At 41.2% G+C, this 12,883-nt stretch overlaps 1 protein-coding gene across 1 annotated transcript in view; it reads right to left on the reverse strand.

The window, feature by feature from the left end:
- The window catches only part of MUC2 (mucin 2, oligomeric mucus/gel-forming), a 166,536-nt gene that overhangs the window by 80,789 nt on the left and 72,864 nt on the right, over positions 1 to 12,883 (reverse strand). The window contains exons 35-37 of the mRNA XM_063944190.1: positions 10,249 to 10,767; positions 6,401 to 7,096; positions 2,404 to 3,018 (exon numbers count right to left, since the gene is read on the reverse strand). Of these exons, the coding sequence (XP_063800260.1) occupies positions 2,404 to 3,018; positions 6,401 to 7,096; positions 10,249 to 10,767 (1,830 nt within the window). The remainder of the gene's footprint in view (positions 1 to 2,403; positions 3,019 to 6,400; positions 7,097 to 10,248; positions 10,768 to 12,883) is intronic.

Below are 12,883 nucleotides of genomic sequence, written 5' to 3' on the forward strand. Positions count from 1 at the left end.
GTTGAATTTGCAGCCTTTTCCAACAGGTTTTGGCCTGTTTTGACAATGCTGATTCGACTTCAAAAAAAGTCGGATCAACATTGTCGAAAATGAGCAAAACCTGTCGGAAATACCCGCAAATTGAATACTGAACTGTCGGATCCTCTATGTCGGAGAGGATCCGACAGGTATTGAATAGACCCCATAATGTACAAAACTTTGAGCATGATGCACAATAGTTCTACGCTAGTTTGTGTCAATTTGTTCTGCCAAGGTCAGTAGGGATACACTCACACAATTGAAAGCAGATGATGAGTAGAAAAAAGAGATTCATATACAGTACAGTGGTTCAAATATTCAGGGACAAGTGAAAATATTGGTGACGAAGATGACAGTCATCAGCGCTAACAAACCACCCGTGATTTGTAATTATCGAACCTTTTAACACCAATTGTGTTTTCTTCATCACTTGGCATATATTATGGTAGTGTAGGTGTTTAAGAAAAACCTTTTCTTTTATTCTACAGGAAATGTGTAGTTGTTTCTGCTGCATTAGAGTTGTTCTACAGATGTGCGACTTGGTTCTCCAGAAATCTGAATCCATCTGAATATTGTGGATCTGAACCTAACCAAAATCCGGTCCAGATCTTCCGAGTAGATCCAATTTGAAATGATTCCCAGTTCGGTTCTACCCGTAATATGGAATTCGGATTTTAAATACAAATTTCTAGTTTTGGATTGTAAAAATTACATGATTTTTTAGCTGTGTTATCAATGATTATTGATGTTTTATCGATTTTTGACCAATTAAAAACACTTGAGGGTGATTTTGCCAAAACCAAACACGATGATGAATTATAACCAAAACCAGAACACAGGGGTCTGTGCACATCTCTAAAGCCAGTGCACATGGGGAGATTTCCCCAGAGATGGGTGCTGAGAGATCTAGCACGAACGCTCAGCACACATCTCTCCCCCTCTAAGCACACAGCGCGATGTGTGCTGAGCAAGGGAGGGGGGCGGTGGGTCCGCTCATTTCACCCAGCGGTGAAATGAGTGATGTGTTAGATTGTGCCTCATGCAGGCCAATCTAGCACTGGCGATAGCAACACGCGGGGTCGCGCATCGCTATCACTGTGGGACCTACACACAGAGAGATCCGTGCTTAACTTCTAAGCAATCTAGTCAGATTGCTTAGAATTTAAGCATGGATCTCTCTGTGTGTACCTCCCTTAAGATGTTCTAACAGCCTTATTGATACCTAATTGTAAATGCATTTGTTGAATATAAAAGAAATGGTTTAAAACATGGTCGCGGCTGGGATGTGTCTAGTTGTGCTGCTGGCATAAATGAGTCACAGACGCTATTGAAACGCATCAATCCGTTCCGTATATGGGTGAAAATATGCTATTTTTTAGTGCAACTACTGTACTTGAAATGCAAATTACGTTAATTTTGCTGACTTTTGCCTCAGCCCATTTGTATCTTTGTTTTTTTAAGAGTAGATACTTTGGGCCTGATTCTAAGTTGCCCAGACGTGGTTGAACAATTTCCTTTTTACTGCACTTGCATCTAATGCTGGGTACACACTGGCAGATATACTGGCCAGATATACTGACCGCCCGTACACACAGGACATCGTGCCGATATATCTCTAGATTTATTGGCCATTGGCTGCGTTGCAGGGCCGACACAATAGATCTGTGAATGACGGCATTCGCAGACATATTGCTGGTACACACTGGCCGACGGACCATGTGTACCCAGCATTAGTCTCACCATGCATGCATCCCAGTTGTATTCATACAGAGTTGCAGTTAGCAATTTCAGACAAACACAATGAGAAGTGTAATAAAAATGTATTGGCCATTTCTGGGAGGTGACTATTCAAACGCACAGAGATGGTTTGTCTTATTGGCGTGATATAGTCTTGCAACCTTATCGCTGAAGTTTATGGATACACAAACTCTCAATCACTCACAATGCAGGCCATACTCAGATGGAGAATTTCCACCTGGCATAGGGCTGGTGCACGTTTTGATGGTATGATCAATCCCTATAGATTGTAAACTTGCGGGCAGGGCCCTCCTACCTCTATGTCTGTCTGTTTTTACCCAGTTTTGTTCTATTACTGTTGTTCTAACTGTAAAGCGCAACGGAATATGTTGCGCTATATAAGAAACTGTTAATAAATAAATAAATAGTGGCGTCTCAAGATGCACCAAGCACGATTGCAGCATCTGGAGGCACTTGAAGTGGTTGTCTCAGTTCTGGCACATTCATACGCACAGATGTACACTGAACACTCTGAGTCTGCGCCTGACTCAGAATTAGGCCATTTATCTTAAAATCAGTTTTGTTATTTGCATGCCTGTGTTAAAACCTTGTACAGATAAAGCTTTATTAATCCCATTTCTTTCTTACTTGTAGTTGGAAGTGTGGTTCTTGTAGTTTCAGTTGTGATCTGTGTAGTGGTAGGAGCTGTCTCTGAAGTAGTAGGTATAGTTTCACTAGTGGTGGTTGTTGGAGATGTAGTCACTGATGTTGTACTCTCAGTTGTGGTAGTGGTTGGAGTCTCTGTAGTGGTGGTAGTAGATGTCTCTGGAGTAGTTGTTTTCTCTGGAGTAGTTGCAGTCGCAGTAACCGTGGTTGTTGGTGTTGTTGTTACTGATGTTGTTGTACTCTGAGTTGTGGTTGCTGTGGTGGTTGCAGTGGTTGTAGATACGCAGTAAGGTGGGAGTCTACAGCAGTACACCTTTATCTCATAGTTGTAACACAGAGATAAGACCCCATCTTGGTCTTTGTTGTTACAGATGAGCCCATAGGAGACATCACATGTCACTTTCTGCCCCAGGTCATCCAGTGGTCTATCTGGGAATTTCAGTGCTCTGCAGGAAATGTTCTCTGGCTTCTCACACACATCATGGTCGGCATTCCTGATATTCTCATAGGTCTCATAATCTCCTCCATCAGGTCCATATTTAGGATAACTCACATCAAACCACTCTGACCATGAGCAGTCAGGGACACAGTAAGATGCTGAAGAAAAAATAAATACATTTATTGTAGAGGGTAAAGGGAGGGGGATAGGGACCTGAGCACTGGTTCAGTAAAAAAGTGTATAAGAAAAAAAAAATGTGTAGTGGGTAGCTCCAAATAAGGATAAATAGATCCTAATCAAGGAATAATAATTCTGTTACAAGGATGTGCTCCCACGAGAGTAATGTTTAAGTATAGGTGGTAATGGAGGAAAGAAAAGTACTCTCTTGCCGGGGCACAAACCTTCTACTAAGTATAAAACTTAGCTTTTAATAAATAATGTCAATAAGAAAGGGGGTATCAATTCCCTACAAAACAGACAACTACAAACTGAAATTACACACACAAAAAATCCATAGAATAAACACAGTAAAATGGTGTTGCACATAGATTTTTATCAAGAGAATTATCCAGAAGGTTAAAAAAATACTCTCCTGGTTATGAGTGCACACAACAAATGCATAAATTTATAAATAAAATTAACCCAGCCTAAATTGCTATCAAAAAGATGTCGCTCACGGAAATCAGATATTCCTTACACCTTTGAGCCAATAAACACTATACCTAGCCAATATATTTGCAGTTGTATCACTGTGGCCAGGGGCCCTGTATTATGCACTTGGTGTGTGCACTCATAACCAGGAGAGTACTTTTTCAACTTTCAGGTTAATTCTCTTTATAAACATCTGTGTGCAACACCATTTTGCTGTGTTTATTATATTGATGCATTTTTTCTGTGTGTAGTTTGTATTTGTCTATTTTAATTTGTAGGGATATTATACCTCCCCTCCTTTCTTATTGATAAAATAAATACATCAGATAAAAGTACTGTTAAGTCTGTGAAATTGTATCCACCAAGTGAAGTCTAGAAACATTTTCTTACTCTCCTTTGACATATATTATGCTTTTATTTGTGTTTAAGTCAGTGGTTCTCAAACTGTGTGCTATGGTACCCTGGAGTGCCTTGGGACACCTGCAGCGTTGCCCCGGGTTGGTGGTCCAGGACCAATTCAAATTATTTATGGTCAATGTACAGTAATAGGCAAAACCAGTGCTGGTGGCTGCAAATCCAAATATATGTGAATATATGTACCCAACTTACTTAATTTAATATTGCTTTCTAAATTTCTTAGTAAGAAACTTTTGGCCTAAGGATGCCGTAAAAAAAATTCTGATCCTCTAAGGTGCCGTGATTCTGAAAAGTTTGGGAACCACTGGTTTAAGTAAAAATTTTCTTTGTTTTCAACACAAGATATGAAGGATTTTCTGCTATATTAAGGAGCTTTTAACAGCTTTATTGAACATAGTTGTGAAGGAGTTTGTTGCATATAAAAGTAATGGTTTAAAACATTGTGGCTATTGGGATGATCATGTAAGTGTCTGTGATGTGTTATTGGCATAAACCAGGCACATGTCTTACTATTCCACAATAAAAATGTATGAGACCGTTCTGCATGTGGGCGTAAATATGTTAATTTGAATGCAACTCTTTGAATTGCAAATGACTGCTAATGTGTGCTTCAACCCTCTTTATCTTTGCTTTTTAAAACATGGGGGGTCATTCCGAGTTGTTCGCTCGGTAAAAATCTTCGCATCGCAGCGATTTTCCGCTTAATGCGCATGCGCAATGTTCGCACTGCGACTGCGCCAAGTAAATTTGCTATGCACTTAGTAATTTTACTCACGGCTTTTTCATCGGTCTGGCGATCGTAATGTGATTGACAGGAAATGGGTGTTACTGGGCGGAAACAGGCCGTTTTATGGGCGTGTGGGAAAAAACGCTACCGTTTCCGGAAAAAACGCAGGAGTGGCCGGAGAAACGGAGGAGTGTCTGGGCGAACGCTGGGTGTGTTTGTGACGTCAAACCAGGGACGACAAGCACTGAACTGATCGCAGATGCCGAGTAAGTCTGAAGCTACTCAGAAACTGCTACGAGGTGTGTAATCGCAATATTGCGATTACTTCGTTCGCAATTTTAAGATGCCAAGATTCACTCCCAGTAGGCGGCGGCTTAGCGTGAGCAACTCTGCTAAAATCGCCTTGCGAGCGAACAACTCGGAATGACCCCCATGGGGTCTATTCATGCAGAAAGTGAAAAGTGAATTGTTACTTATCACTTTACAGATATAGGTGGTCATTCCAAGTTGTTCGCTCGTTGACGATTTTCACTATGCTGCGATTTGTTGCTAAATGCGCATGCGCTTGGTACGCAGAGCGCATGCGCTAAGTTATTTTACACAAAACTTAGTTGATTTGCTGGTGTTCATGCAGCGTTTTTCAGTCACACTGCTGATCGGTGAATGATTGACAGGAAAGGGGCGTTTATGGGTGGTAACTGAGCGTTTTCCCGGAGTGTGCTAAAAAACGCAGGCGTGTCAGGGAAAAACGCGAGAGTGTCTGGAGAAACGGGGAGTGGCTGGCCGAACGCAGGGCGTGTTTGTGACGTCAAATCAGGAACTAAACGGACCGAGCTGATCGCAATCTAGGAGTAGGCCTGGAACTATTTATTTAGTAGCAATTCTGCTAATCTTTCGTTCGCAATTCTGCTAAGCTAAGATACACTCCCAGAGTGCGGCGGCCTAGCGTTTTCAATGCTACTAAGAGCAGCTAGCGAGCGAACAACTCGGAATGAGGGCCATAGCCAAGCTCATCGCAGCATGCCATGCCAGGCTGTGACTATTCACAGCCGGTGATCGCTCAGTTAATTCCAGCATGCTGCATGCAGCAAAGATGAGCATGACTGCATCTGTACATCGCAGCCTTTTGATGTGATATATAGCTTTGATAAGTAGTAATTCATATACACTTACCCTTCTGGTGATGCGATCCAGTATCCAGGGGTCCAACGATTCATTCTTCTCCAGCGCTACCCTCTTTGAAGCCGACAGGTCCCTACTGCGCATGCGCTGGATTTTGAGCACCCAGGAGGCTGCAGTGGCTGCTTGGAGGTCAGGGAGGAAGAGCCAGCATGGGTGCTGGGCAGAGAGCAGGGAAGCATTGAGCCTCCCTGCAGTTTCTGCACCAATTATCAGGTTTCGCCATTATGAGATGATGAACCTGCACTCCATGGAGAAGCGGAAAACAAAGCTTTCCGTTCCTTCACGAAAAGTATGGTGATGCGATTCAGACATGGAGTGGGGTTGCCGCTGGAGAATTCAGGAACTTCTCCATGGTAACCAGCTCTGTGGATAGCAGAAAGCAGAGAAAAGCCCTGTTTAAAGCAAAACAGGGCTTTTCTCTACCACATACATAGACTCCATGATACGCAATCTTTAAATCACTTTGGATATTTGCAATAGAGATCTCCCAGAATAACATGCAGATCACTGTGTTTAAACCTTGTACAGGAAAATCTTTTTATAATCCCCCTTTTTCTTCTTACTTGTAGTTGGAGGTGTGATCCTTGTAGTGGATGGGGTTGTAGTCTCCGAAGTAGTTTCAGTAGTGGTGCGTGTTGATGATGAAGGCACAGATGGTGTTGTACTGCGAGTTGTGGTGCTTGTGGTGTATGTAGTGGTAGGAGCGGTCCCTGAAGTAATAGTAGGTGTAGTTTCAGTGGTGATGGTTGTTGGGGATGTTGTTGTACTCTCAGTCGTGGTAGTGGTTGGAGTCTCTGTAACGGTAGGAGTATATGTCTCTGGAGTAGTTGTTTTCTCTGAAGAAGTTGCAGTCGTAGTAACCGTGGTTGTTGGTGTTGTTGTTACTGACGTGGTTGTACTCTGAGTTGTGGGTGCTGTGGTAATTGGAGTGGTTGGAGATACACAAAAATCTGGGAGTGGGCGACAGCAGTACACCTTTATCTCATAGTTGTAACACACAGGTAAGACAACATCTTGGTCTTTGTTGTTGCAGATGAGCCCATAGGAGACATCACATGTCACTTTCTGCCCCAGGTAATCCAGTGGTCTATCTGGGAATTTCTGTGATCTGCAGGAAATGTTCTCTGGCTTCTCACACACTTCATGGCCGGCATTCTTGATGTTCTCATAGGTCTCATAATCTCCTCCATCGGGTTCATATTTAGGATAACTGACATCAAACCACTCTGACCACGAGCAGTCAGGGACACAGTGAGGTGCTGAAGAAAAAATAAATACATCAGATAAAATTACAGTAGGTCTGTGAAACTGTATCCACCAAGTGAGGACTAGAATCCTTAGCTGGTTTTAATTATATTAGTCAATAGAAGGTGTAAACATAAGAGACAATAGAGGATAAACATTATACTTCAGCTGAGGAAGATATCTAATACAAAGGACATGTGATAGCAGAAAAGGAGAGCTCCCCTCAAAGCTGTGGTAGGTATTGAAGTTAAAAATACAAGCTCCAACTTTGAAGAATTCTGTGGAAGTCTGTGAGCTCATATTGCTCTCAGTGGGAGATTCACTGCAACACTGTTTTAGGATTTTGATTAAACGTCAATAAATCCAGATAAAAGAAAATATTTCTGAAGCTATAATGACATTTGCAAAAAACATATACAATAGAAGCTTCAATATTGGAATAATGAGATGTGAGATGTAATTCAGAGGATACAAATGAGAGAAAAAATAAAGTTGTTTAATTCCAGCTAAATACACCATGGAAGGCCAAAAACAACCTGTCCTTATGTAAACTTCATTTACCTTATTGAATAATGTTGAATATGTAGTATGATATGTACCATCGGCACTGACGTATTTGTAATGGGTGCAGTGTGTACAGTGTACACAGGCCCTCGGGGTCCAGGGGGGCCCACACTGCACACCCTGCACCCTTTTTTTAAATCCTTACCTCTCCGGAGTCCCCCGCCAGCGGCAGCATCACTAAGCAAATTTCTAGTAAATGGCATGGCAGCCATTTTTCCAGAGATTTGTGCATGCGCACAAAACTCTGGGACAGTGCTAGGGTACCCTAGTGCCCCTAGTGTCCAGAGTCTACAGTGCTTCCGGCTAGAGAGGAGGGGGCCTCCTCCTCTCAAAAAGCACCCCTGACCATCGGCTTTAATAAATTGTTTTAATAAATGATATTGATTAAAAAAAACAGATCTTTATTGGGCTCCTTTTCAACTTTATCTGCCTTATATTACCAAATAAATATGGCCTGGGTCATGCGACAGACGCTATATGACTCTCTAATGCCTCTATTGGAGCTTTCTGGCTACAGCAATATCTTACTGTATCTTTCCTATGTGTGATACTGCTGCACAATTTCATCCCTCTATTACATAGGTCTGCAAACTCGGTCCTCATTACCCCACACAGTGCATGTTTTGCAGGTCTCCCCACAGAATCGCAAGTGAAATAATTAACTCCACCTGCGGACCTTTTAAAATGTATCTGTGAGTAATTAATACCCCTGTGCACCTGCTGGGTTACCTGCAAAACATGCACTGTGTTGGGTAATGAGGACCGAGTTTTCAGACCTAGGGGTAAATTTACTAAGATGGGAGTTCTATTTAAGATGGGATGTTGCCCATAGCAACCAATCAGATTTTACTTCTCATTTATCTAGCACCTTCTAGAAGATAATACCTGGAATCTGATTGGTTGCTATGGGCAACATCCCATCTTAAATAGAACTCTCATTTTAGTAAATATACCCCCTATGCTCTATTATAATTTAGCAACTTCTCATTCACTTCTATTCTTTACTTCTCACACCTCTTGGATTATTAGTGAACATTCCCAAATGTTAAATTACCTACTGTATAATGTACTATAGATTGATTCTGATGCAGAATGAGCACTACACTCAATTGTGCAGTATAAATTGTGTGAGTTTGTTCTGAGATTGCTCAGTCAACTGAGTACACATATAGGCACCTGTGCAGATTTGCAACAGTCGGCTACTTCCACCTGCTTGTGCCTGGATATTCGGGATGCAAGTGTTCTAACAAAAGAAGCATATACCTACCCTTGGGAAGCTGTATTATTTAGGAATAGTAATAGGCAGGTACAAAGAGGGAATGACATCATCGCCAACAAGCCACTTGTGATTTATTCCATTATTTATCAAAGAGTGATAAATTTCACTGTGAGTGATAAATTGTACAAGCCAATTGGCTCCTAACTTCCATGTCACAGGCTGGGTTTGAAAAATGACAGGAGCGGATTGGCTGGTGCAATTTATCATTCACAGTGAAATTTATCACTCATTGATAAATAAGGGCATTCATTTTTTTAAAAACATATTCTGACTGTGTTTTCTTCATCCCTTGGCATATATTATGCTCTTGTTTGTGTTTAATTAAAACTTTTTATTTGTTTTCAACACAAGATACTGTTTGGAGGATTTTCTACTATATTAAGGAGGTTTTAACAGTTTTATTGAGACCTAGTTCTGAATGAATCTGTTGCATATAAAATAAATGATTTAACAAACATGGTTGCTATTGGCATTGGCATGTGTTGCGTTGCTGTCATAAATACAACAGTCCATTCTGCATGTGGGTGTAAATATGTTACTTTTTAATGCAACTCTTTGAATTGTAAATTAAGCTAATTTTGTGCTAATTAGTGCCTCAACTCCTCTTTATCTTTGATTTTTAAAACATGGAGGTCTATTCATATATATAAGTGAAAAGTGAATTGTTACTTATCACTGTACATCGCATCAGTTTGATGTAATATATAGCTGTGATAAGTAGCAATTCATGTATACTTACCCTTCCGGCAATGCAATCTGGTATCCAGGGGTTTAGCAATGCATTCTTCTCCTGCACTCCCCTCTTCAAAGCCAGCAGTTCCTATCTGCGCATGCACCAGAATCTGTGCTCCCAGGAGGCTGCAATGGCTGCTTGGAGGTCAGGGGGCGGAGCCAGCATGGGTGCTGGGCAGAGAGCAAGAAAGCATTGAACTTCCCCACATTTTCTGCACCAATGATCAATTTGCACCATTCAGAGATGTGAACCTGAACTCCATGGAGAAACGGAAAGCAGAGCTTTCTGTTCCTTCAGGAATCGCATTCTTCATAATAAAGTATGGTGATGCAATTCAGGCACAGAGTGGGGTTGCCGCTGGAGAATTCAGGAATTTATCCACAGTAATCTGCTTTGTAAATAGCAGAAAGCAGAGAAAAGCTCTGTTAATCTCAAAAGAGGGCTTTTTTCTGCTACATGAATAGACCCCATGATACGCTATCTTTAAATCACTTTTGTTTTTTGCAATACAGATCTTCCAGTATAACATGCAGATCGCTGTGTTTAAACCTTGTACAGAAAAAACTTTTTTAATCCCATTTCCTTCTTACTTGTAGTTGGAGGTGTGGTCACTGTAGTGGATGGAGTTGTAGTGGTTGGAGTCTCTGTAACGGTAGGAGTAGATGTCTCTGGAGTAGTTGTTTTCTCTGGAGTAGTTGCAGTCGTAGTAACCGTGGTTGTTGGTGTTGTTGTTACTGACGTGGTTGTACTCTGAGTTGTGGGTGCTGTGGTAATTGGAGTGGTTGGAGATACACAAAAATCTGGGAGTGGGCGACAGCAGTACACCTTTATCTCATAGTTGTAACACACAGGTAAGACCCCATCTTGGTCTTTGTTGTTGCAGATGAGCCCATAGGAGACATCACATGTCACTTTCTGCCCCAGGTAATCCAGTGGTCTATCTGGCAATTTCTGTGATCTACAGGAAATGTTCTCTGGCTTCTCACACACTTCATGGCCGGCATTCTTGATGTTCTCATAGGTCTCATAATCTCCTCCATCGGGTTCATATTTAGGATAACTGACATCAAACCACTCTGACCACGAGCAGTCAGGGACACAGTGAGGTGCTGAAGAAAAAATAAATACATCAGATAAAATTACAGTAGGTCTGTGAAACTGTGTCCACCAAGTGAGGACTAGAATCCTTAGCTGGTTTTAATTATATTAGTCAATAGAAGGTGTAAACATAAGAGACAATAGAGGATAAACATTATACTTCAGCTGAGGAAGATATCTAATACAAAGGACATGTGATAGCAGAAAAGGAGAGCTCCCCTCAAAGCTGTGGTAGGTACTGAAGTTAAAAATACAAGCTCCAACTTTGAAGAATTCTGTGGAAGTCTGTGAGCTCATATTGCTCTCAGTGGGAGATTCACTGCAACACTGTTTTAGGATTTTGATTAAACGTCAATAAATCCAGATAAAAGAAAATATTTCTGAAGCTATAATGACATTTGCAAAAAACATATACAATAGAAGCTTCAATATTGGAATAATGAGATGTGAGATGTAATTCAGAGGATACAAATGAGAGAAAAAATAAAGTTGTTTAATTCCAGCAAAATACACCATGGGAGGCCAAAAACAACCTGTCCTTATGTAAACTTCATTTACCTTATTGAATAATGCTGAATATGTAGTATGATATGTACCATCGGCACTGACGTATTTGTAATGGGTGCAGTGTGTACAGTGTACACAGGCCCTCGGGGTCCAGGGGGGCCCACACTGCACACCCTGCACCCTTTTTTTAAATCCTTACCTCTCCGGAGTCCCTTGCCAGCGGCAGCATCACTAAGCAAATTTCTAGTAAATGGCATGGCAGCCATTTTTCCAGAGATTTGCGCATGCGCACAAAACTCTGGGACAGTGCTAGGGTACCCTAGTGCCCCTAGTGTCCAGAGTCTACAGTGCTTCCGGCTAGAGAGGAGGGGGCCTCCTCCTCTCAAAAAGCACCCCTGACCATCGGCTTTAATAAATTGTTTTAATAAATGATATTGATTAAAAAAACAGATCTTTATTGGGCTCCTTTTCAACTTTATCTGCCTTATATTACCAAATAAATATGGCCTGGGTCATGCGACAGACGCTATATGACTCTCTAATGCCTCTATTGGAGCTTTCTGGCTACAGCAATATCTTACTGTATCTTTCCTATGTGTGATACTGCTGCACAATTTCATCCCTCTATTACATAGGTCTGCAAACTCGGTCCTCATTACCCCACACAGTGCATGTTTTGCAGGTCTCCCCACAGAATCGCAAGTGAAATAATTAACTCCACCTGCGGACCTTTTAAAATGTATCTGTGAGTAATTAATACCCCTGTGCACCTGCTGGGTTACCTGCAAAACATGCACTGTGTTGGGTAATGAGGACCGAGTTTTCAGACCTAGGGGTACATTTACTAAGATGGGAGTTCTATTTAAGATGGGATGTTGCCCATAGCAACCAATCAGATTTTACTTCTCATTTATCTAGCACCTTCTAGAAGATAATACCTGGAATCTGATTGGTTGCTATGGGCAACATCCCATCTTAAATAGAACTCTCATTTTAGTAAATATACCCCCTATGCTCTATTATAATTTAGCAACTTCTCATTCACTTCTATTCTTTACTTCTCACACCTCTTGGATTATTAGTGAACATTCCCAAATGTTAAATTACCTACTGTATAATGTACTATAGATTGATTCTGATGCAGAATGAGCACTACACTCAATTGTGCAGTATAAATTGTGTGAGTTTGTTCTGAGATTGCTCAGTCAACTGAGCACACATATAGGCACCTGTGCAGATTTGCAACAGTCGGCTACTTCCACCTGCTTGTGCCTGGATATTCGGGATGCAAGTGTTCTAACAAAAGAAGCATATACCTACCCTTGGGAAGCTGTATTATTTAGGAATAGTAATAGGCAGGTACAAAGAGGGAATGACATCATCGCCAACAAGCCACTTGTGATTTATTCCATTATTTATCAAAGAGTGATAAATTTCACTGTGAGTGATAAATTGTACAAGCCAATTGGCTCCTAACTTCCATGTCACAGGCTGGGTTTGAAAAATGACAGGAGCGGATTGGCTGGTGCAATTTATCATTCACAGTGAAATTTATCACTCATTGATAAATAAGGGCATTCATTTTTTTAAAAACATATTCTGACTGTGTTTTCTTCATCC

Source organism: Pseudophryne corroboree, chromosome 11 (genome assembly GCF_028390025.1).
Source record: "Pseudophryne corroboree isolate aPseCor3 chromosome 11, aPseCor3.hap2, whole genome shotgun sequence".
Taxonomy (NCBI): Eukaryota; Metazoa; Chordata; class Amphibia; order Anura; family Myobatrachidae; genus Pseudophryne; species Pseudophryne corroboree.